At 54.3% G+C, this 21,739-nt stretch overlaps 9 protein-coding genes across 9 annotated transcripts; 6 read left to right on the top strand and 3 right to left on the bottom strand.

Annotated features, from left to right (window-relative positions):
• Window positions 1-312: 312 nt before the first annotated feature.
• Window positions 313-1,413, top strand: LMH87_010279 (uncharacterized protein; the record flags this gene model as incomplete). The annotated part of the gene is made up of 3 exons (XM_056197414.1): window positions 313-562; window positions 627-939; window positions 996-1,413. The coding sequence occupies 3 exons, from the start codon at window positions 313-315 to the stop codon at window positions 1,411-1,413; spliced, it is 981 nt and encodes a 326-aa protein (XP_056054465.1).
• Window positions 1,414-1,658: 245 nt separating this feature from the next.
• LMH87_010278 (uncharacterized protein) lies at window positions 1,659-3,406 on the bottom strand (the record flags this gene model as incomplete). The annotated part of the gene is made up of 5 exons (XM_056197413.1): window positions 1,659-2,506; window positions 2,569-3,012; window positions 3,066-3,095; window positions 3,149-3,240; window positions 3,318-3,406. The coding sequence occupies 5 exons, from the start codon at window positions 3,404-3,406 to the stop codon at window positions 1,659-1,661; spliced, it is 1,503 nt and encodes a 500-aa protein (XP_056054464.1).
• Window positions 3,407-6,614: 3,208 nt separating this feature from the next.
• Window positions 6,615-8,072, top strand: LMH87_010277 (uncharacterized protein; the record flags this gene model as incomplete). Its single annotated transcript, XM_056197412.1, has 2 exons — window positions 6,615-6,647; window positions 6,969-8,072. The coding sequence occupies 2 exons, from the start codon at window positions 6,615-6,617 to the stop codon at window positions 8,070-8,072; spliced, it is 1,137 nt and encodes a 378-aa protein (XP_056054463.1).
• Window positions 8,073-9,091: 1,019 nt separating this feature from the next.
• Window positions 9,092-9,774, top strand: LMH87_010276 (uncharacterized protein; the record flags this gene model as incomplete). The annotated part of the gene is made up of 4 exons (XM_056197411.1): window positions 9,092-9,143; window positions 9,213-9,259; window positions 9,332-9,395; window positions 9,521-9,774. The coding sequence occupies 4 exons, from the start codon at window positions 9,092-9,094 to the stop codon at window positions 9,772-9,774; spliced, it is 417 nt and encodes a 138-aa protein (XP_056054462.1).
• Window positions 9,775-9,908: 134 nt separating this feature from the next.
• On the bottom strand, window positions 9,909-11,177 carry LMH87_010275 (uncharacterized protein; the record flags this gene model as incomplete). The annotated part of the gene is made up of 1 exon (XM_056197410.1): window positions 9,909-11,177. One exon carries the CDS (start codon window positions 11,175-11,177, stop codon window positions 9,909-9,911), a length of 1,269 nt encoding a protein of 422 aa, XP_056054461.1.
• Window positions 11,178-11,744: 567 nt separating this feature from the next.
• Window positions 11,745-13,705, bottom strand: LMH87_010274 (uncharacterized protein; the record flags this gene model as incomplete). Its single annotated transcript, XM_056197409.1, has 4 exons — window positions 11,745-11,800; window positions 11,861-11,954; window positions 12,035-13,542; window positions 13,603-13,705. 4 exons carry the CDS (start codon window positions 13,703-13,705, stop codon window positions 11,745-11,747), a joined length of 1,761 nt encoding a protein of 586 aa, XP_056054460.1.
• A 1,477-nt stretch (window positions 13,706-15,182) lies between these two features.
• On the top strand, window positions 15,183-16,968 carry LMH87_010273 (uncharacterized protein; the record flags this gene model as incomplete). The annotated part of the gene is made up of 5 exons (XM_056197408.1): window positions 15,183-15,361; window positions 15,436-15,577; window positions 15,656-16,369; window positions 16,711-16,892; window positions 16,941-16,968. 5 exons carry the CDS (start codon window positions 15,183-15,185, stop codon window positions 16,966-16,968), a joined length of 1,245 nt encoding a protein of 414 aa, XP_056054459.1.
• An 851-nt stretch (window positions 16,969-17,819) lies between these two features.
• On the top strand, window positions 17,820-18,758 carry LMH87_010272 (uncharacterized protein; the record flags this gene model as incomplete). The annotated part of the gene is made up of 1 exon (XM_056197406.1): window positions 17,820-18,758. The coding sequence occupies one exon, from the start codon at window positions 17,820-17,822 to the stop codon at window positions 18,756-18,758; it is 939 nt and encodes a 312-aa protein (XP_056054458.1).
• A 750-nt stretch (window positions 18,759-19,508) lies between these two features.
• LMH87_010271 (uncharacterized protein) lies at window positions 19,509-21,702 on the top strand (the record flags this gene model as incomplete). Its single annotated transcript, XM_056197405.1, has 8 exons — window positions 19,509-19,757; window positions 19,825-19,890; window positions 19,943-20,098; window positions 20,158-20,376; window positions 20,441-20,804; window positions 20,861-21,222; window positions 21,282-21,406; window positions 21,465-21,702. 8 exons carry the CDS (start codon window positions 19,509-19,511, stop codon window positions 21,700-21,702), a joined length of 1,779 nt encoding a protein of 592 aa, XP_056054457.1.
• Window positions 21,703-21,739: the final 37 nt, after the last annotated feature.

The following is a 21,739-nucleotide window of genomic DNA, read 5'->3' as shown; positions in this document are numbered from 1 at the left end:
TATCCAACATCCGGGACACTTGGCGTGTCGTGGAGCAGCTGGCCAATCAAGGCGTGGTCCGGTCGGAACAAATGCGTTGAACACTCGGAACTCTCGCCACGCGAGATGGCCGTGTCGAACTACCGATACTGCGGACACCCCCGCAACACCTTGATTCCCCAGACTCTAATCGAGGTAGTGATTTACTTATAACTCGAGCAGTGAGCGAGTGATCCTTCTGAATACTTGCTTTGATGACGATAATTGAAGCCGTTTGATGGCAAGAAGCATTCTTACTCCAGCACACTTACACCATATCTTATCTTTGGCGCCATGGGTCTGAGCATGGCTACTGAAGCGACCGACCCCTCCATGGAGGAATACGTTCAATCACTACCCAAAATGCACATGGAGCCGCTATGGTCACGGATGAGCGCCATGGTACCTCCCTCTCCAAATCCAGCCTGCCAACCTTACCTTTGGCGCTACAGCGACTGCCTCCCGTACCTGTCCCAGGCGGGTAGCCTTGTAACGGAGAAGATGGCGGAGCGCAGGGTGCTAATGCTAGTCAACCCTGCCATGAGTACGTATACACTATGTTCAGTGACCAAATTGTTTGTCAAGCATGCTGCTAACAGCACTTTTAGAGGCACCACATACCACTGACACGCTCTACGGTGGTCTACAATGGGTAAATCCAGGCGAAATCGCGCCTGCTCATCGCCACATTGCATATGCAGCGCGCTTCATTATTGATGGCAACGGCTTCACAGCTGTTGAGGGCAAGAAAATGCCCTTGACGCGCGGCGACGTCGTCGTTACACCCACGTGGCACTGGCACGACCACGGCAATGAGAGCAATGCACCTGTCGTGTGGCTCGATGTCTTGAACCTCCCTCTGTTTACCTATCTACCCGTCAACTTTGCAGAGAGTTATGCAAAGGACCGTTACCCCAGTGTGTAAGTCTCAATGTTGTCTCAGTAATTTGAAGATGGATGGACTAACACTCGGACAGTGAAGACGCAAGTGCAGACTGGCGCCACCCCTGGCACAAAACGCAGGAGGCTCTGGATAACACGACAGGAGTGCATACCATCTTCCACTACAAGGACTCTCGCGGCCGCCCGCTTTCCACCACTATTGGAGTGCAGGCCGAGCGTATAAGCCCTTTTGCAAGCTCACAGCCCTCGCGAGAAGTGAGCTCTTTCCTGTACCACTGCTACGGCGGACAGGGCCACACTGTTGTCATTCCTCCAAGCGGCGATAAGATGGTTTTTCATTGGCGTGGGCGTGATACGTTTGCAGTGCCTGCTTGGTCGAGCCTCCAGCATTTTAATGAGTCGCGTACAGAGCCTGCTTACTTGGTTGGCTTTCACGATGGCCCGTTTCTTGATAACCTGGGACTGCGAGCTACCGCGCCGCCGCTCAAATAGTCAATATAGCTCATAACTTGTAATTCACATCTTCGCATATATTTTGAAATCTTCATATAAAATCGGAATGAATTGCGACTCGGAACGATGACAAACCGCCACAATAGCGTGGGCAGACCAGATTTTGATCAGGGACGAGACTTCAGATAAGGAACTTGATGCCTTTATACTGGCAGACTCAAGAAATACTAGATAAAATCCAGTAAATTATGTAAGATTTGCTAGTTTTATTTAGTCAATAAAATCTACTGCCGCCATCGAAATTCGGGGTGTTTCCAATCCAGATTCTGAATTTCCGAGGCAGATAGATGGCCAATTTCCGTGGCCGGGTCGAGCTGCTCGCGACGCTTGTTGTCCCTCAAGACCCATAGATATAGCATTGTCGCAGTGATGATGATTGACGCCATGGCAGCCAAATTGAGGCCGGTGCCGATATTGTACAAGGGGGCATCAGAGGGCACAAAAGCCCATGACGCTGCCAATCCACCGACATTGCCAAGCATGACGTTTGTTGCAATAGCGGAGGATCTCGCAGTGTCAGAGGCGACGTTGGCGGCCGCATGTGAGTTTGTCAGAGCGCCATATGTGTAAATGCCGACAAAGGGCAGGAAGATTGCCCCATATCGAATGCTCGGGTTGGGTGTTGCAATGAACAACGCATAGCCTATGGTCGGGATGACGGCGCAGAGGATCAGGAAGATGCCTCTTTTGTTCATGCGCCAGCTCGCGTAGCTCGTGACAACGCAGCTAATAGCGCCGAGCACATATGGCGGCACCGTCAAGAGCTGCTTTGCCGTAACACTCTGCGTTGGGAAAATGGTCGCCACCAGCGTCGGGAGGAAAAATGACGCGCCTTGTACAATGACGCTGTTGAGCAGGAAAATCCAGGCCGTTGGCAGCACGACGGGGTTGATGATGCCGCGGCGCAGCTTGGTCCAGTTGAACTTGTCGACGAGCTCATCGGCGTTGACACGCTCGCTGCGCAGACGGCGAAGTGCAAGCGCTCTCTCTTCCGCAGACAGCCACTTGGCTGTCTGTGGATCATTGGGCATGACGAACCAGCTACCGATTCCCAAAAGGCAAGTGGCGATGCCTACAGGCAAAAATCGTTAGTGACTGAAGCACGAGAAGTAGTTGGCACGAAGCTACACGTACCCTCAAGGACAAATATCATCCTCCAAGAGTGAAGACTGCCAAGATGGGGAATTTTTAAAATCGCCGATGCCAAAAGGCCGCCGAAAGCGCCGGCCAGCGACCCGGACACGATAAAGAGCGAGATTCGGAACGTCATCTCGCTCTGGCGGTACCATCGAGACAGGTAGTACACGAGCCCCGGCATGATGCCGGCCTCGAAGATGCCGAGCAGGAAGCGGACACCGCAGAGCGCTGAGAAGTTGGGGACCAGGCCGGTGCACATGGTCAGTATGCCGAAGCAGAGGGTCGCGATCGGGATGAAGCGTCCTGGTCCCATCCATTTGCAGAGCATGTTGCTGGGGATCTCGAAGAGGATGTACGAGATGTAAAAGACGGAGAGCGCAATGTTGAATTGGTATCCGCCCATGTTGAGGGTTCTTTCGAGGCCGGCGATTCTGGCATTTCCTGGGCTCATGTTAACTGGGCCATCTATGGTCGGCGCGGCCAGTGGTACTCACCAATATTTGCACGATCAATAAAGGAAAATACTGTTGAAAGGATGAGTCGGTGCATCTATAAATACGGGGTTGGCTCAACTGACAGAAGATTACGCTGGTAAGAGGCACAATGTGCCAGTCCATCTTCCAGCGAAGCTTGGACTCTAGCTCTTGTTCGGCGGCATCTTCAATTGACCTTGTACCTGTCAGTCAGTGACTCAATGTTATTGTCAAAATGACTAATAGAACAGAAAAACAGACTCTGTTACGTACACTGCTCCGCTGTAAGGACTGTCCTCGACGAATTTAGTGCTTGCCATGCTTTCGAGGTCATCGCGCTTTTCATTTATTGGGTTGTCCATATTTGTGAAGAAGACAAGATAAAAAAAATGTCAAAAGTAATGTCCTTTCAAGAGATGTCAAAAGAGATTGCATCAAAGACAATCCACAATTTCAGAGGGACACGGTCTATTAAACCATCTCGCAGGCCGTGTTACCCCGGACCGGCCCCGACACCAGCTTGGTGGAGGTGGCGCAACCAAGCCCCTGCCGCCCACCCTCTCAAAAGTCATTGTAATCAATAAAACAGCTTCCCATTCGGAACTGCACTGTGGCGCTTCGTTGTTTAGCGTCGTAGTCGGCAGTTGGTTACTTGTAGCGCACACCAAGAGCGGCTCTCTGACACCAACTGTCTCGCTAAGGCTGGGCGAGCCAGGCGCAAGGTTAGAGTTTCCATGACTTGGAAGACGTACTGACGCAAAACGCCAAGACAAATTGATTGCGACCTTCGATGGCTTAGATGCCAGTAATGTAGTGTTTAATGACTCGCCCACAAAGGCTGCCTCCCGTAGCGAGTCTTGGTTGGGTCATACGATGAAGCTGGGTCCGAGCTTCCGGGAAAGTATTTCACCGAAGCAACGATATCGGGTTTCAATTACACGACTGCACTCAATCGTACATTCCTTTATGCGCGCGAGCCAAGATGTATCACTCATTTAGTCGATGCTACGCACTATTCTTGCGCGACGCAATGCATAACGAGAAATTTCGGCCATCAGTCTTCCTACAACACTAAACCAGGCGCGCCCAACCCCACGATCCGCTCGCATCAAAAAAATGTTCTATCCACTTCTCCAGCTTCTCCAAACAATGAGGCTTGTGTCTAGACGAGTCGACGTTCCCGCGACCGAATCTCGGCGCTGAGTGATCAACAACTCAGCCGTGGCAGGCTTCCGAGACGGAACGACTTCTCATTGGCTATGCAGTTCTGGCGTAAAATGGTGCCGAATCGAAAACAGTACTGGGGCGCGGGAGGCGCTTTATTTAGTGGGCGCAGCAGACTAATAGTGCAACGACAATTTGAAAGCAGTGGGTGACAATGTAGGCTCCAGCCAATTGCTCCGGGGAAGCTACGAATGCAGGCAATGTATCGAACTCGACAGGTGTGGTTTTCACATTTTCGAATGTTGGGCCAAAGATAAACTCGTTTCGGTGGGCAGGCGAGAACAAGGTCCGAGTTAAGTGTCCTTAGTGAAGCAAGCTACACATGGTGCAATAGTCGTGTCGAGTTGAGGTCACTCCCTGTATAACGCTCTTTGTGCAGGCTTCTCAGCAAAAGCTCTGGTCATATTGCTTTGTAATTGCATTTTTAACGAAAAAGGATAGACCTAACGTGTTATCCGACTGGGAATTACCAAGTCGCTGGCAGCACATGGAAAAGGAGCAATAAGGAGCCCGTTGACCAGAAACCGGCAATGCGAGTTACTGCATAGTAAAGAAACTCATGTCTCGTGCGGCACATATCTTAGCATCATCTCGTACCATACCACGATGAGTGAAACTAATAGAAAGCATCTTTTTCCCGTTGCAGAGGCACTACCCTAGAGCTGACTCGCCATGATGGCCCCGAGTAACCTCCGATAGTAATGCCGCCACGGACAAAGAAGGGTAGCTCCTGATTCTAGTGTTAACAAGAATCTAGCCTTGGCTCATATGGATGGTTTGTCACATCGGAGGCAATAACATAACTCCATGTGCAAATACTGTCGCGGTGAAGTTGCTCTTTGCGTTTACGATTGACGATGGAACCATTCGTACGCCAGGCTTGTTGCTGACCGCTTGGAAAGGGTCACGTACTTTTGGCTTCAAACATAGTGCCCAGGAAGCATGCGAAATCCATATCCTTTTTAAGGGCAGGTCTTTCACAGCGACATCCTTCTTTGAATGCACAGCAGCCAAATGAGCTCACATATTTTTTCCGCAAGAGGCGATATCAAGAAAGTGTGGGCAGCGTGCAGAAAAAACACTGGCCACGACTACGGGACAGTAAAACTTCCACCTTGGGATGTCTTCGAAGTCTCATCCCAGGGACGGATCTCGCAGTCATGGATACAGAGGAATGGGAACCGAACACGCACGAGGCTGCCAAGGTTGACGTTTGTTGATGTGTCCAATTGTCTTGGCCGAGGTTGAGCAGCCTCCAAACACGATTGAAGAGCTTCAAAGACAACATTCGCAGTGCACAACTCGACGGTGGTCAGAAGCTCATGCCGTCGCGGTTTGTCGCAGCCCTTTGTGAGTATGCCGAGTTTCGATGTGCGGGAGCAGTTTGCAGTCAGTGTAGATGGCAGGGTTTTGAGGCGTCTGAGGGAAGCTGTAACGCTGTTTCCATCTTCAATGCTGCGGCGACGAGGGCGCGAACGGCAGAGGAGCTGGAAGAATGGAATAAACATCAAGGCGAGGCTTGAGGCGACGGTGAGCTAGCATTGGGATACATGTCCGGCTTTCGTTTCGGCTCGGAGTTGTGGAAAGGGCGTTTGCTTGAGATGGAAAACGTGCCAATCTGACTGTTCGTGCTCATCCCACGTTCGAAACTTCAATCGAGAGCAACCTCGCGGATGTGAACATGACTGAAGCGTCGCGTTGTATTCGGTACTGGTGTTGGATGCCACAGCGAGGTGGACATGGATAATTGAGTATGGAGATGTCTCTTGTAGATAACGGTGGTCGTCGGTACACCGAGCCGTCACAATGCCTGTCCACTGCGGCCGACGCTAATCTGCATCAGGCACAGGTCTCTCGCCGAGCGGGCCCTGCGCAGGCTGGCCTCGGAAACACGTTCGCATTCCGGCCGCTGGTCCGACGCAAGAAAAAAATTTGGCTGTAGCTGAGCCACAGTAGCCCCGGGCAAGCCGACACTGGCCTGTGGCTGGCCCGTGGCTTGCGCGCGACAGCACCAGGCCATCCCTGCAATTTTGGCGTCGTCGCCAGGGAGGCTCGGCTCTATTCTGGGGCAGGTTTAACGTTACTGCAGGCCTTGAGACGCCAGAGGGCCAGAGGGGGGAAAAAGTCGACAGGCTAGTTAGAATGCCGCCAAGAGACTCTGAACCAACCTGTTTTTTTTTCTTCTCGTCTTCTTTCTCCCGCAAGCAACATCGTCTCTCTCCAAACAACCTTTTTTTCTCCAATCCTCTCCGCTCCGGGCTCCTCGTCTTTGCCAGTCAAAGGGGGATTTTACAACGACCACCTTCTCATCCTACCGTCGTTTATTTACGAACAAGCCCATACACGATGCTGTCGCGAAGCTCCCTCCGTACGGCTCAGGTACGTCACTGCCAAGTTTTATTTATTTGCCTTTTTCTGCCTTGCGCAGAAATAGCTGTGCCGTGGGGGATTGGAAACGCACTTTACTTTGCGCTTGACCAGCGGGAATTGAGCGATTTGGACGCGCTTCCACGGTTGCCATTTCCAACCTCGCGGCTTGCTGCGGGCGAACTGGCCACATTTTTTGCGGCTCTAGTCCACTGCATCAGACAAGAGCAAGAACGGCAGCTGCAGCCTCCGATCGACCAATTCCCTGCCGTTGCCCACTTCCCATCTCAGCTGCCATAGCACAATGTCAATTTCATTCACTAACCTCCACAGGCCCTCCGTGCCGCCGCCCCTCAGCCCCGGCTCTCCCGAACCATGGCCACGGTCCAGTCCGACATCTTCAAGCCCGCCAAGTTTGGCGGCAAGTACACAGTCACCCTGATCCCCGGTGACGGCATCGGTGCCGAGGTCGCCGAGTCGGTCAAGACGCTCTTCAAGGCCGACAACGTCCCCATCGAATGGGAGCAGGTCGACGTCTCCGGTATCGAGGAGGGCGGCGGCCGCACCGAGGCTGCCTTCCGCGAGTCGATCGAGTCGCTCAAGCGCAACAAGCTCGGCCTCAAGGGTATCCTCCACACCCCCGTCTCCCGCTCCGGCCACCAGTCCTTCAACGTGGCCATGCGCCAGGAGCTCGATATCTACGCCTCCATCTCCCTCATCAAGAACATTCCCGGCTACGAGACGCGCCACAAGGACGTCGACCTGTGCATCATCCGTGAGAACACCGAGGGCGAGTACTCGGGCCTCGAGCACCAGTCGGTGCCCGGCGTCGTCGAGTCGCTCAAGATCATCACCCGCGCCAAGTCGGAGCGCATCGCCCGCTTCGCCTTTAGCTTTGCCCTCGCCAACGGCCGCTCCAAGGTCACCTGCATCCACAAGGCCAACATCATGAAGCTGGCCGATGGTCTGTTCCGCAGCACCTTCCACAACGTCTCCAAGGAGTACCCCACCCTCGAGGTCAACGACATGATTGTCGACAACGCCTCCATGCAGGCCGTGTCCCGCCCCCAGCAGTTTGACGTCATGGTCATGCCCAACCTGTACGGCGGTATCCTGTCCAACATTGGTGCCGCGCTCGTCGGCGGCCCCGGCATCGTGCCCGGCTGCAACATGGGTCGCGAGGTTGCCGTCTTTGAGCCCGGCTGCCGTCACGTCGGTCTCGACATCAAGGGCAAGGACCAGGCCAACCCCACTGCTCTGGTCCTGTCGGCCAGCATGCTGCTGCGCCATCTTGGCCTCGATGACCACGCCAACCGCATCTCCAAGGCCATCTACGCCGTGATTGCCGAGGGCAAGGTCCGCACCCGCGACATGGGCGGTGTTGCCACGACGCACGAGTTCACCCGCGCCATTCTCGACAAGATGGAGGCCATCTAAGCTCGCGGCCGAGAAGCGACGGGAAGAAGAACTAGACCATGGCAGTTGCTGCACAATACCTTTAATGGGAGAAGACTACGTATTTTCCTTTGTTTGAATAAAGACCTAGACTGGCGGCCGTTGTCGGGACACGCGATGCTAGATACCACGGCGGAAGACGAGCGGCGCCATGGAACGTGATGGGATACGGGAAAAGGAGGGGAGAAGAGAGGATGAAGAGGAGGAACCAGATGGAGACGGGCGGGGGAGGAGAGCCTTTTTTTACATGTACATGACTGCATTTGTGGAATTACTTGGGCAGCGATAGCAGCTAAATGTATAGAATTGTTCAACTGCGGGAGAAGTGATGTTGACTTGGCCATTCAGTCTTTTTGGATTGTAGCTGTGTTTTTGACCTGACCTTCCAACTTTGGAGCTATCCAGCCGAATCGGACGGGTCGGACGAGTCTCGAGATGCCCTCCACGACACTGTCCAATTACCTGACAGATCACACGCCTTGTTGAGGTGTCTCGCTCAGATCGGCGCAGCAATTCCAAATTCTCGATCCCCTATTTTGCACACCGATCCAGAAAAACCAATCAGCAACCACAAGTGGCTCCGGAATGCAAGCCCGGGCAGACGGAGAGGCGGCCGTCCGCTCTCCCGGGCCAAGCCCACCCGCGCCCTGTGCTGCTGCCGCTGCACTTTCACCCAGTCATTGGCGCAGCGCCTTGTCCAACCCCCCGCTTCTTGTGCTGAACCCCGCAGGGCACTAGCCAGCGCGACTCTTTGGTAATCAATTAAGTCATATAATTCCAAATTGACATCTTTGCTGCAGCTAGTTACGATGTGGGATCGCGGAAAGTGGAGGGGGGGGTAGCGAGCTCTCGAGGCTTTATATAGTGCCCGTGGTCCCCCAGATTGCACCTTGATGGTTCTTGTTCTCTCCCACCACCAGATTTAATCCCCACGCACTCGACCAATCAGGCAATACGAGCTAGTTTTACGTTGCGTCTATTCCCATCAAGATCAGATAACAATGGCGACCAAGGGCAGCTGCATGTGTGGCGAGACGGCCTACCAGTTCACTGGTGAGTATAGCTTTTCGGGCTGTCGGGCGGGGTGGTTTGCATGTAAATAGGTACTGATCATCACCGCAGGACCTGTTGAGGCGACTGCGCTCTGCCACTGCACCGATTGCCAAAAGGTACATTACAAATCAGCGAATGACTTGCTCGGATTTTATATATTTGTTGAAATATTTGCTGACCTTCTGTAGTGGTCGGGCGGCGCCTACACCTCCAACGTCGTCACCCCGCGCGACGGCTTTAGCGTCACCAAGGGTACGTACCATGACATCACAGCCACTCGTGCTTCTCGATGCTATGTTTTTCCTTGCACGTAGATGAAAGAAATGCCATGACCAAATCTTGCCGTAAAGAGACAAAGACTGACAATTGAAATACAGGCACCCCCAAGACCTACGACGCCAAGGGCGACTCGGGCAAGGTCAACAAGCACTTCTTCTGCGGCACCTGCGGCTCCTCGCTCTACACCGAGCTCGAGATTATGCCCACCAACGTCTGCATCAAGGCCGGCTCGCTCGACGGCGGCAAGGCCGCGCTCGACAACAAGGTCGGCGTCGAGTTTTACACCAAGGACCGCGTCGGCTACCTGCACAGCCTCGCCGACGCCAAGCAGGTCGAGGCGTTTGGCAACTAAAATTGCCATTCCGCTCTTGGTCTACAATCCCATAGCATAAACTAGTAAAAGAAGAAACGAAAATTCATCAAAATTACCTTTGCTTTGAACCATGTGATTTCTCTCGATTTTTGTAAATCTACTCGGCCTCGTGTTCAGGTCAATGCTCCCAAGATCCGCGCCAGTCCCAGCTCCAGAAACGCCTTGTCGTGCGAGTACACGATCCGGAACCACCCCGGCTCGTCGGCGCCGAACCGGAATCCCGCCGCCAGAAACACTTTACTCTCGAGCAGCGCGTCCATGGTCAAATGATCCACGTCGCCTCCCTGCGCCTCTGGATGGTGCGCCAGATACTTGGCGCCCAGGTTCAGCCAGATGAAGAAGCCCGCGTTGGCGCCGGCCGCGTACTCGATGCCGTGCGTCCGCGCCCACGTCGCCACCTCGGCGTGGCGCTCGCCCAGCAGCCGCCGGTTCTCCCGCACATAGGCCTCAACCCACGCGTCGTCCTCGAGGATGCAGGTGACGGCGTGCTCGGTGAGCGACGAGATGCTGCCAAACAGGCCCGTCGGCTGCAGAGCTGCGTGCAGGGCCGGGTTGTGCTGCGAGACGACGACGCCCATCCGGAGGCCGTTGGCGCCGAAATCCTTGGACATGCCCCAGAGGACGTGCACGCGCGCCGGGTCGATGACGCCCTCTGGATCTATAGAGAGGATCGACTGGAACGGCGTCGGAGGCGGGTGCGTGTCGAGGGTGTTGCTGAATGTAGACAGGGCGTAGATTTCATCGCTGATGAGATGCAGCGCGTACTTTTCGCACAACCTCATGAAGTCGACGAGGACCTCTCGCGGATAGCATCGCCCGAGGGGATTGTGCGGGTGACATAGAATCAGCACGCCGACTTTGCCGCCGTCCGCCTGGATCGCGAGGATCCGGTCCTCGTAGCGCCGCACGCAGTCTGGGCCCAGCGGATCCTCGCCGTCCGGGTAGCTGACCTCTGCGATGCGCGCGCCCGTGCGCAGCGTCGCGTCGTCGAGAAACGCCGTGTAGTACGGCCGGCCGAGCAGGACGTAGTCGCCGGGGTCCGCGCAGCACAGCGCGAGGCTCTCGATGCCCGTGGTGCACCCGTTGACGACGAACAGGTGCGCGGGGGTCAGCGGCGCCACGGGCTGCAGGTGCCGCGTGAGGAAGCGCGCGAGGGCCCGGCCGAGCCGCTGGTAGCCGTCGCAGTAGGTGAACGCCGACTCGGGGAGCGATGCGACGCTGGATTGGATGTGCGAGCCGAGCACGCCGTGCATGAGTGTGTTTTCGGCGATGCCCAGCGAGAGGTAGCCGTTGGGGTTGGAGGAGGGGTGCCAGAGGTTGCAGAGGACGTCGAAGACGGGGTTGGGGATGCTCTGCGCAACGGCGCGCTTTGAGAGGGACATTTTTGGGAGGGCAAATATCTGGCAATCTATATAAAACACAGCAAGAGTTAAGAAAAACGTCAAGAGAAATCTAAAAGAGAGAGAAAGTGTAGTTGTTAGTGGCCCAGTTGTCTGGGAACGGGGCTAACCATGACGGCTCCAGTGCGGGACGGCGTGAGACGTCGTTCGCGCCCTTGGCAGGCGTACGAGGCGCTGGCGCAAAAAAGTGTAGCTGGATTAACAAAATCATGTAGACTAAACTGACGAAAAGAGAATCTCTTGCGCAAGCGCTCATGGTGCTATCGATTGAGTAGATTTCTCCCATCTGGGCGAACACGGAATGGGCTGAGGGGCAGAACGCGGTATAAGGAGCATTGTATATGCATATATTTGTATACCACAGCAGGGTGAGAATAATACAAATACAACAAATGTGAATTTGCCATACCATCGGTCAAGGCTCTCTAGCAGCTACTCTCTAAAAGCACTGACCATGAAGAAGAATGTGAAAATATCATCTCGCTAGAATATCAGAAGAAGAAGACGCTTCCAACATTGCCTGGACGCGCGACCATGTGAGTGCAAAGCCTACCTCACTAGCCATTTTTTGACCGCCGCCTTGGCCTCGTCGACAAGACCCAACTCTAGAATTCCTCGTTAGCATAATCATCACTTTTGCAATAGGAGCTTCGCCAAACACGTACCCAGAAGCAGTTGCACGCCGCCGCGAATGCCCGAATCCAGGGCGCTCGCGATCCAGCCATGCGTGTAAGAGGTATGCTCACCAACAAAGATCATCTGCCGCCCTCGTTAGTAAGAAAGAAGAATCCAGCCGCTCTTGGGACTACCGTCTCCAACTGTCGCCAGCTTAAACTCACATTCTTGTGCACCTTGAAATACTCGGGAATGTACAGCTCATGCTGCCCAGCCGAAGGATTCGCCCAGGCGCCCGCGGCCAGAGGGTCCAGAGCCCAGCACTTCCTCACAAACTTGCCCGTGTACAGCGCGCGCGTGTGCTCGCCGTGAATCTCCGTCATGGCATCCAGCACGTACTGCGCGTGCTCCTCGTCCGACATTGTAATCATCCTCGTCATTTCGTGATTCACGGACCCTTCCAGGTATGACGCCAGGATGCTGGCCGGGCCCGTCCCGTTGATGTTGTACGAGGGGTAGCAGACGAATGCAATACCGGGAATGTCCGTCTGCGTGCTGCAGCCGCCGTAGATGGGGGTGGCGTACTTTTCCCAGAAGCGCTCCGAGTACTCAAGCGCCACCTTGCACGACGTGTCGTAGATGAGATTGTCGATGGCGTTGGCCATGGTGACGTCAATGTCGGGGAGGCGCCATTGGCGGACCACGGTAAAGGGAGCAGAGATGACGGCATAGTCAAAGGTCGAGTTTTGAAAGTCGCGGTCCTTGAAGCTGTGCTTCCACTGGAGCGTGACCTTGTCGTCTGCGTATTTGGCTCGCTCCACCTTGATGCCCATCTGAGTGTTGTCGCCTACCAGCGGCACAAAAGATAACGGTAACCGGCTAAATCCTCCGTCGATGGTCTTGTATGCATTAGCGCTCTCATACATGACGTCGTACACGTACTCCCAAAAGCTCCCTCGGGGATCTCCTTGGCTGTCCAGCATGTCTGTGCTGTTGAGACTGCCCTTCAGATACTGGGATAGATAGGAGAACTCGGTCCATCGATCTCCCGGCTGGCCACCGAGCCCATTATCGTTCCATTTTCTGTGAGCTTGGTACATGTTCTTGGCCATGGCGATCATGAAGGCGTCGTCGGGCAGATTCTTGTTCAGCTTCCTGCTTATTGCCTTGGTTTCTGCGTCCAAAATAACAGGTACCGTCAACGACGAGTTCTTCGAGATTTGCTTTATTGTTGGGGGAAGACCGCTAGCTGTCCGAATGCCGTGAAAGTACTGCAGTCCATTCTCATTGTAGTCGATCCACGGGATTAGGTCGACTTTGAGCTTGGCATCTCCTTTGTTGCGCTTGTTCATTTCATCGATGAGAAATAAGACAAGTTTTGTGTCGCTAATCTTGTGGCTATTCCCGCTGTTGTCGATATAGTCGACTGGCAAACGCATCGCTCCGAGTTCCTGGTACGAGTAGTCCGAGGGTCCTCCGGTGAGGTAGCTTGTATGTACACGACCACCCAGGCGGTCGGCAGCTTCGAGAATAGTCAAGTTATCAAAGCCCGCTTCATGGAGAACAAGGTATGTCATCATGCCTGACATGCCGGCCCCAACAATGCCAATATTCTTGTGTTTGGCGGCCTTGACATCTGTGGTGCTGGGCTCCTTTTGCGACAGCGCCTCGACGCCCGCGTACCAGACTCCGAGAGGATCGAAACCGTTGGCTTCGGTCATGGAAATTGAAGCTTTTCAGTGTTAGACTATGATGAATGAAGGGGATACTTGTAAAAGCGTAGTAGTCTTACCAGAGGACTCATTGCGGACAGCCTGGGTTCCGTTCGCTTGGGAGATCGCACCGCCGATGCATAGCGCAAAAACCGAGCCCACCCAAAAAACTCGGCGTGGCATGGTTTCGGAAGGTTGGTGAAGACTCCTTTATCTAAAAGGTTGAGGCTTGAAGGTTAATAGGCTTTTCTTGTGCAACAGGAACACTTTAGTGATGGCTCCTGGAGCGCCAGTGTACGGCAGCGCGAGGCATACACATATATACGCATAGTGAATCGATCGAAATACTGCAGAATTTTATCAGCACTAGCCAGCGCTGCATTTATCCTAGCTGAATCGGTGTTCCTTTTTAGAGAAGCCCTATGTCTCTTCCCCGTGCCGGGCTGCCGCTGACGCCGGGATTGCGGCTGACTAGTAGCGTAGCATTTCATCACTTAATATGCAGCCCGTGCAGGTACCGTATTAGAAACAGCCCCATTCCTACCACCCGGCAGCAATGCATTGTATATTGCGGCGTTCTGCTGCATATAAGCCTTTTCTGGCCAGCCGCTCTTCCGGAGTTCAGCTAGCCCAAAGGCTGTACACGACTACTCACCACCTGCGGTAGAAAGTCGCCGCAGCGGGCATGGAAGCCAGCCTAGTTCTAAATTTCACGAGTGGTACCGACTCAATCTACAAGACGAGTCTCCTATGCGGTCGAAATAAGCGCAGAATAAACTTGAAGAATCTTAAAACATGAGCTATTTAACAGCATGCCGTCTACTATACAGGTGGAGTGAACCGCGCTCTGAAGACCAAGACCGTGGGCGGACTGGGTAGTCCCCGTCCCTATCCATCTCAGATAAATAGAAGGTGGTTCCCGGCATGGGGACCTAAAATTGCTCCAGCCAATCAAAGGCGCAAAGCGCTTTGGTATGATCAGATTCACGATGGATGGGGCTTGAAATGCGGTGGCCTGAGCTATGTGAGCCAGAACGGGATGGCCGTTACTCCCGCTCCCGCTGGCCCACGACGAAGATTGGGGGCCGAGGGAAGTAGAATGAGCAATGAAGAAGCAGAAGAACGGAAATACCAATTTAAAAAAACTGCACAATAAGATAACTACCAAGGGACAAATTGCCAAGCACTCGCGACCGGGTATCGATTGGGCATCTGCTTAGTATGTACTACACCAACCGTCGCAACTGCGCGGGCTGATCCGAGACATCAACGAAAGCCTTTTGCAGCGACCTCGGACGACTAACACAGGTATATAGAGAAGCCCATGGCCATTTGATTTGGCTGATATATCACCGGATCCGTTGTTCTCAACATACAGTGGTCTCATTAGCATCAGCCTTTGCCAGCATTTCTTTGACGCCTTACTGCCCTGCCCTACGTCCTCGTATGGGCTATGCACATATAATCTATTCCCTTCTCCGCAACTGATCTAAAGCTATAAAACTCCGAACCGAATCACCCCTATATCGTCATCTGCTAAAATCATCAGCGCGCAAACCTTAAAAAAAATTGTTAGTACAATCCTGACCGCCGAGCGCCATGCATTGCTCCATTCTGGTCTTGGCAATTGGCCTGAACTGACGCTTTGCAGCGGATAGCCATGGCCCCTACCAGAAGTGAAACGGTCAACAGAAATGCGGTGCCTCGAGATCTCAATGGCCATTACGGCTCTCTAGACGAGCATCAGCAGGAAGCTCTACACGGCTTCAGAAGCCTTGTAGTACAGCGAGGTTACGCGGACTTTCAGACGGCAACACCCTTGCAAGACATAAAGCTGCTGTAAGTGCCGAGTTGGCAATGCTAGGCTTTAAAGAGCCAGCTGTAAATAGCTTCTGACAAGTTTGCATTAATAGCCGCTTTCTTCGCGCCCGTAGATGGGATGCTGAGGCGGCTTACACGCAGTTCAACGACACAGAGACTTGGCGCCAGGTCAACCAAATCAACACCGTGTACGAGACCATTGACATTGAAGCCTACAAGCAGCTGCGTAATCTTGTGTGTGCCTCGAATTTCGGAATCCGGCTATAATTGACGGACTGAGTCTCAGCACAATGCTAACAGTTTGTGCAAAAGTACCCACAGTGGACGGGCCGACGAGATCGCCTCGGCGCGCCTTTGTATGTCTATGCCCCTCAGACACTGAATGGCCAAGTGGTGGCAGTGAGCGAAGAGGTCACTGCGAGACCCGACTTTTCCCTGGCGAAAAAGGACGAGGAGACGTCGACAGGCCTCGTTTGCTTCGCGGCCTTGCTCGACAACCTGCTTCGCTTCACCCAGCCGCTCGCAACCCAGCTGCCGGACCGCAAGCACCCCGAAGTGCCCGTCACGCTGAGCACGTACATTATCGACTTCTCCGGCATCAGCATCTTGCAGTTCTGGAGCCTCAAGAGCCACATACGCACGCTGGCCTGCCTCGTGTCGGCGTACTACCCCGAGACGCTCGGCAGCATCTTCATCGTGGGCGCGCCGTCTTTTTTCGGCACGGTGTTTAGCTGGATAAAGGGCTGGCTGGACCCCGTCACGGTCTCCAAGATTCGCATCGTCGGCCCTAGCGAGGCGAAATCTGCGTTGGAGGAGGCGATTGACAAGTGCAACATCCCCAAGGCGTACGGTGGAGACCTTGACTATGCGTTTGGCAAGGCTCCTGTTCTTGACCCTGTCTTGAAGGATATTGTTGATTGGGACGGTGGATATTCATCTTTCCCTCTGGCTCCGCTTGTGTGGGAGCCGGTCGAAGGCAGCCCGGATCGTGTAGCGTGCCTCAAGGTCGGTCGTCAGGACGGTCAGGTACAGCGAGAGTGCGTGTGCACAATTCCTCGAACCTGGCCGCCGGTGGAAGATCGCTCGCCATAGTTTTCTGTGTCTTTTTTATATTATGAGGCGACTTCACTGGGATTTTCGTATCCAGAAGGCGAACGACAGCTCATGTTTGCTCTCTCAAGCCGGCCATCGGATATTTCGTGAAACGTTCCGTGAATAAGACTTGGTGCTGTTTTGGGTCTGAAATTCTATTCTGGATGCACATATAGATGGCAACTCGCTCCACGAAATATGCTACGAAAACGTTTATGAAAATGCTGCAGAACATCGGGAGCGTAAGCATGGCTGAGCTGAAGTGAAACCTGCAGCTTAGCCTGGCAAGCGGATTCTCTGTGCCAGATTTCTTCAGCCTCCTCCTCAGCCGCTTCAAACACGAGATTTGCTTTTCTCCTCTTGTCCCTTACCGCTTCTCTAAACGAGCGAGCACTGTGACGCAGTACCACTCTACTGCGAAGATGAAATGTCTACAGAAAGCGCAGACCAGAACACTGCAAGTCCGAGTCGCGGCTTTGATAACCCGAAGCTTACACTGACATAGGGCTCGCCGTTTTCCACACGTGTATTGAATGCTCTCAATGACTGTGGAGAGTCCTCGGCCATTGATGATGCCTATCTATTGAAGCTGTTACCCTCCGTATGGCGGTCGCAATACGGTGCAAAAGGCAACTTGAGAGACAATTCAGAGAAAGTGACCAACAAAGAGCTTGGACTAACCCGATTTAATTTCCTGCAAAAGTGGCTTTGGCTCGCGGGGTCTCGCGCGGTGCCACCACCACTGCATCATCAAATTGTCGTCGGTCGCGAGATTTGTCCTCACGGAGCAAATGGAGATGCATCTGATATGGATCACACGCCGTATATTCATCTTCGAATTATAAGCCTTTTTGTTGTCTTGAGCCATGAAAATGTCACAGTATCTAGAGTCCGAAAACTAGGCGCCACGAGGTCCCAGTGCAGGACGCCGAAGCGCCCCTCATTGCCGATAAACAGTCGGAGACAGCGGCGCAGAGGCTTTTGCCACTCCCAACTACACGCGTTAAAATCCGAAGAAGTTTCGCAATGGCCATGATTCCGCTAAGAATCGGCGTTAGCAGAGCGGATGTTTCAAAGAAATGGCAGCGTGGCGGCGGACATAATCTCAAAGACGTGAGATTCCGAAAATGGCGAAGCTTTTCGGCTGTGGGGCCGAATCGTTCGGCAGTCGAAGATCAGGGAGTCCGTGGAAAGTTAGATATGAGCCCACGTCGTAATTAAGTACAAAAATGGACGACGCCCGGTTCATACTTTTCTTCATCGTTCTGCATCTCAAGACATATTCTCACGACAGAAACACATCAGCACAGATACAGCAAATCTACAAGATTGACACTTGCTCACTACCGCCTTGTTTAAGCGTCACAGCACACTGCACATCACAATGTCCAATATCAAGACTGTGAGCATCCCCAACATTGGCTGGGAGACGGCTGCGGATATTCACTTCCCACCCAAATTTGAAGAGTCCAAGAAATACGCCCTCGTCCTCTCCGCCCACCCCATTGGCTCGTGCAAGGAGCAGACCTCTGGCAATGTCTACGGCAAGGCCATGGCCGAGGCTGGATTTGTCGTCATCGCCTTCGATGCTTCTTTCCAGGGTGCCTCTGGTGGCCAGCCCCGCTTCATCGAGAACCCCGAGTTCCGCGTCGCCGACTTTCGCGCCGTCGTCGACTACGCCCAGACGCTGCCGTACGTCGACGCGGAGCGCATCGGCGTGCTGGGCATCTGCGGCGGCGGCGGTTACGCGCTCAACGCCGGCATGACCGACTACCGCTTCAAGTGCTCCGTCGGCATCACACCCGTCAACTTTGGGCGCCTGTCGCGGGAGTCCTTTGCCCAGTTCAATCCTGTCGGCACTCTCGAAGCCATTGCAAAGCAGCGCACAGCCGAGGCCCAGGGCGCGGAGCGCAACATTCTGCAGTACCTGCCTGCTTCGGTCGCTGAGGCGAAGAAGGCGACCTCCGATCCGGATCTCGTCGAGGCTACAGACTACTACAAGACGGAGCGCGGAAGCGCGCCGAATGGCTGCGCCAGCGGTTTGCTGTCGTACAACAGCTCGGCGCTGGCGTGGGATGCTTTTAACCACGCCGAGGTGCTCATGACCAAGCCCTTTATGGTAGTAGTGGGCGATATCCCAGGTGGCTTCGGTGCGTACCGGGATGCACTCGAGGTTCATGGACGCGCCACAGCCAAGGAGAAGGAGTTGGTGGTGCTTCCGGGCGTGTCGCATTACAGCCTGTACGATAAGCCGGACTCAGTGAAGCCTGCGCTGGAAAAGGTGCTTCCTTTTCTGAGGAAGCACCTAGGAGAGGCTGCTTAAGGTGATGGTGAGACTGTCTGGAGCAGAAATTTGGTTTGCGAGTCGCCACATTTTGACAAATTCTTGTTCTATGGGAAGAAAAATCAGCAATGAATTAAATGTCAATGTATACGATCCCTAAGTACTTTGAGAGCTGTGCTGAGTGCGTCGCCGTATTGGCACACAGTCCGTGATGAAGATTACCAAGATTCTAATAATTTTAAATCGCGACTCGTATTTCGTATTCCATTGTCAGCTGTAAAGCCCTCTAATCTTGAAGCTGCGTCTAGATGATGGGTTGTTGACCTGCTGCTGTGATAACAGTCATCGAGGCCTGCGATAACGGCGTGCAAGGGTGTCGCGGGGTCCGCGGGGTAGGTGGCCGAGTGTCAATGGTCGCGATGAGCAACAAGCAGCCGGGATGCAGTCACTAACTCGGTCGAAGTAGCATTTACAGCGACTGATGCACACCACCAACCAGACAAATGTTGTTTCCCACTGCGACGGACTGTCGACTGAATGTAGGGTTGACAGACGGCCCCACCCATCCAAGGAGGGGTGAGTCGGGCAGTCTTTGATGGTTGGTGGGGTTCCCTTGGACACCAAAGACGCTGGTGGGATATTTTTCTGCGCTGCTGTTTTCTGTGACTCAATTTTACCCCTCGTGCCGCACAATTATAAAGACTCGCGATCCAGCCGGCCGCGAGCGATTCTTTCTGCCGACGCAATCGAAACGACACAGACACCGAAATTGATACCCATCCTTCCATCATGGCTGACAACCAACCCCCCGCCGCTGAGGCGCCCGTTGACGCGGCCGCCGCCGCCGTCGGCAAGCTGCACCTCGACGAGGTCACTGGCGAGATGATCTCCAAGACGGAGCTCAAGAAGCGCCAAAAGGCCCGCGAGCGCGACGCCGCAAAGAAGGAAAAGGCCGAGAAGTCGGGTGCGCCCCCGCCCGCCGGCAAGAAGGCTGCTGGCAGCTCTGAGGCTGCCGAGAAGGATCTGACCCCCAACCAGGTAGGCGGCCGATGCCCGTCACGATGTCTTGAGAAGGATTCTTGAAATAAATGCTAACAATTGACAGTACTTTGAAATCCGCTCACGAACCGTCAACGAGCTCCACGAGCAGGGCAAGGCCTACCCTTACAAGGTTTGCCCACCGTTATGCAAACAGCCACAACGGCTACTAACAGCATCCCCAGTTCGAAGTCACCTACGACATTCGCAACTTTGAAAAGGAATTTTCGCACCTCAAGAATGGCGAAATCGACAAGAGCAAGTCCCTTGCCCTCGCCGGCAGAATATACGTCCGTCGCGCCGCTGGCAGCAAGCTCTTCTTCTACGACCTCCGCTCCAACGTACGTGCCACTAGCAAACAAACACGCCCGCTGCCAGACACTGTACTAACCATGCGCAGGGTACCAGACTCCAGGTCCTCGCTCAGGCCGACCACCTGGGTGAAGGCGTCCCCAGCTTCGAGGACCAGCACGTCAACATTCGCCGTGGCGACATTGTCGGCATCCGCGGTTACCCGACCCGTACCAACCCCAAGACCAAGCAGGGCCAGGGCGAGTTCTCCGGCGAGCTGTCCATTGCCGCCGGCGAGCTTATCCTCCTGTCTCCTTGCCTGCACCAGGTACATCTTCTTCTCTCTTCAATCAGTCCTCCCCTGTCCGTAGAGCCCTCGCTAACCATGGCAGATCCCCGATGACCACTACGGCTTCAAGAATGCCGAGCAGCGCTTCCGCCAGCGCTACCTCGATCTCATGATGAACGAAAACGCCCGCAACGTCCTCATCACCCGCGCCAAGGTCGACACCTACATCCGCCGCTGGTTCGACGACCGCGACTTTGTCTCGGTGCAGACCCCCATGCTCAACACGATTGCCGGCGGCGCCACCGCCAAGCCCTTCATCACCCACCACAACGACCTCAACATGGACATGTTCCTGCGCATCGCCCCCGAGCTGTACCTCAAGATGCTCGTCGTCGGTGGCCTGGACCGCGTGTACGAGATGGGTCGCCAGTTCCGCAACGAGAGCATGGATCTAACCCACAACCCTGGTTTGTTTAACCCAACGCTCCCCCAAAACGAGAACGATTTTTACTGACCTGTATAGAATTCACCACTCTGGAGTTTTACATGGCATATGCTGATGTCTACGACCTCATGAAGATGACCGAGGAGCTGGTCTCGGGTCTCGTCAAGCACGTCCACGGCACCTACGTCACCAAGTACCACAACTCCAAGGGCGAGGAGCTCGAGATCAACTGGGAGGGCCCCTGGCGCCGGATTGACATGATACCCGCCCTCGAGGAGGCCACGGGCGAAAAGTTCCCCACCGGCGACGTCCTCCACACTGCCGAGACGGGCGAGTTTCTCAAGAAGGTCCTGATCAAGACGGGCGTCGAGTGCAACCCTCCCCTGACCAATGCCCGTATGCTCGACGCCCTTTGTGGCGAGTACCTCGAGTCTCAATGCGTACGCACAACTCTACACTTCCCCCGGTTTATGAGCAGTTTATACTGACACCCCCGCAGATAAGCCCTACCTTCATCTTTGGCCACCCCAAGATGATGTCTCCTCTGGCCAAGAGTCACCGCTCCATCCCCGGTCTCTGCGAGCGTTTCGAGTGCTTTGTCGCCACCAAGGAAATCTGCAACGCGTAAGTCATCTCTCCTTTCTGATCCTCACGCGCACGTACTGACCTTTTTCTTTTAAAGCTACACCGAGTTGAACGTCGCTACCGAGCAGCGTCTCCGCTTCGAGGAGCAGGCCAACCAAAAGGCCCAGGGCGACGACGAGGCGCAGGTCGTAGACGAGACTTTCTGCAAGGCTCTCGAGTACGGTCTCCCGCCCACCGGCGGCTGGGGCATGGGCATTGACCGCATGATGATGTTCCTGACCGACAACCACAGCATCAGAGAGGTGCTGGCGTTTCCCACCATGAAGCCCGAGTAGAGAAAGGGTCCAAGTAGACATGATTTAACGTATGATG

Source organism: Akanthomyces muscarius, chromosome 5, assembly GCF_028009165.1.
Source record: "Akanthomyces muscarius strain Ve6 chromosome 5, whole genome shotgun sequence".
Lineage (NCBI taxonomy): Eukaryota > Fungi > Ascomycota > Sordariomycetes > Hypocreales > Cordycipitaceae > Akanthomyces > Akanthomyces muscarius.
This window is presented reverse-complemented; position numbering and strand designations above follow the sequence as displayed.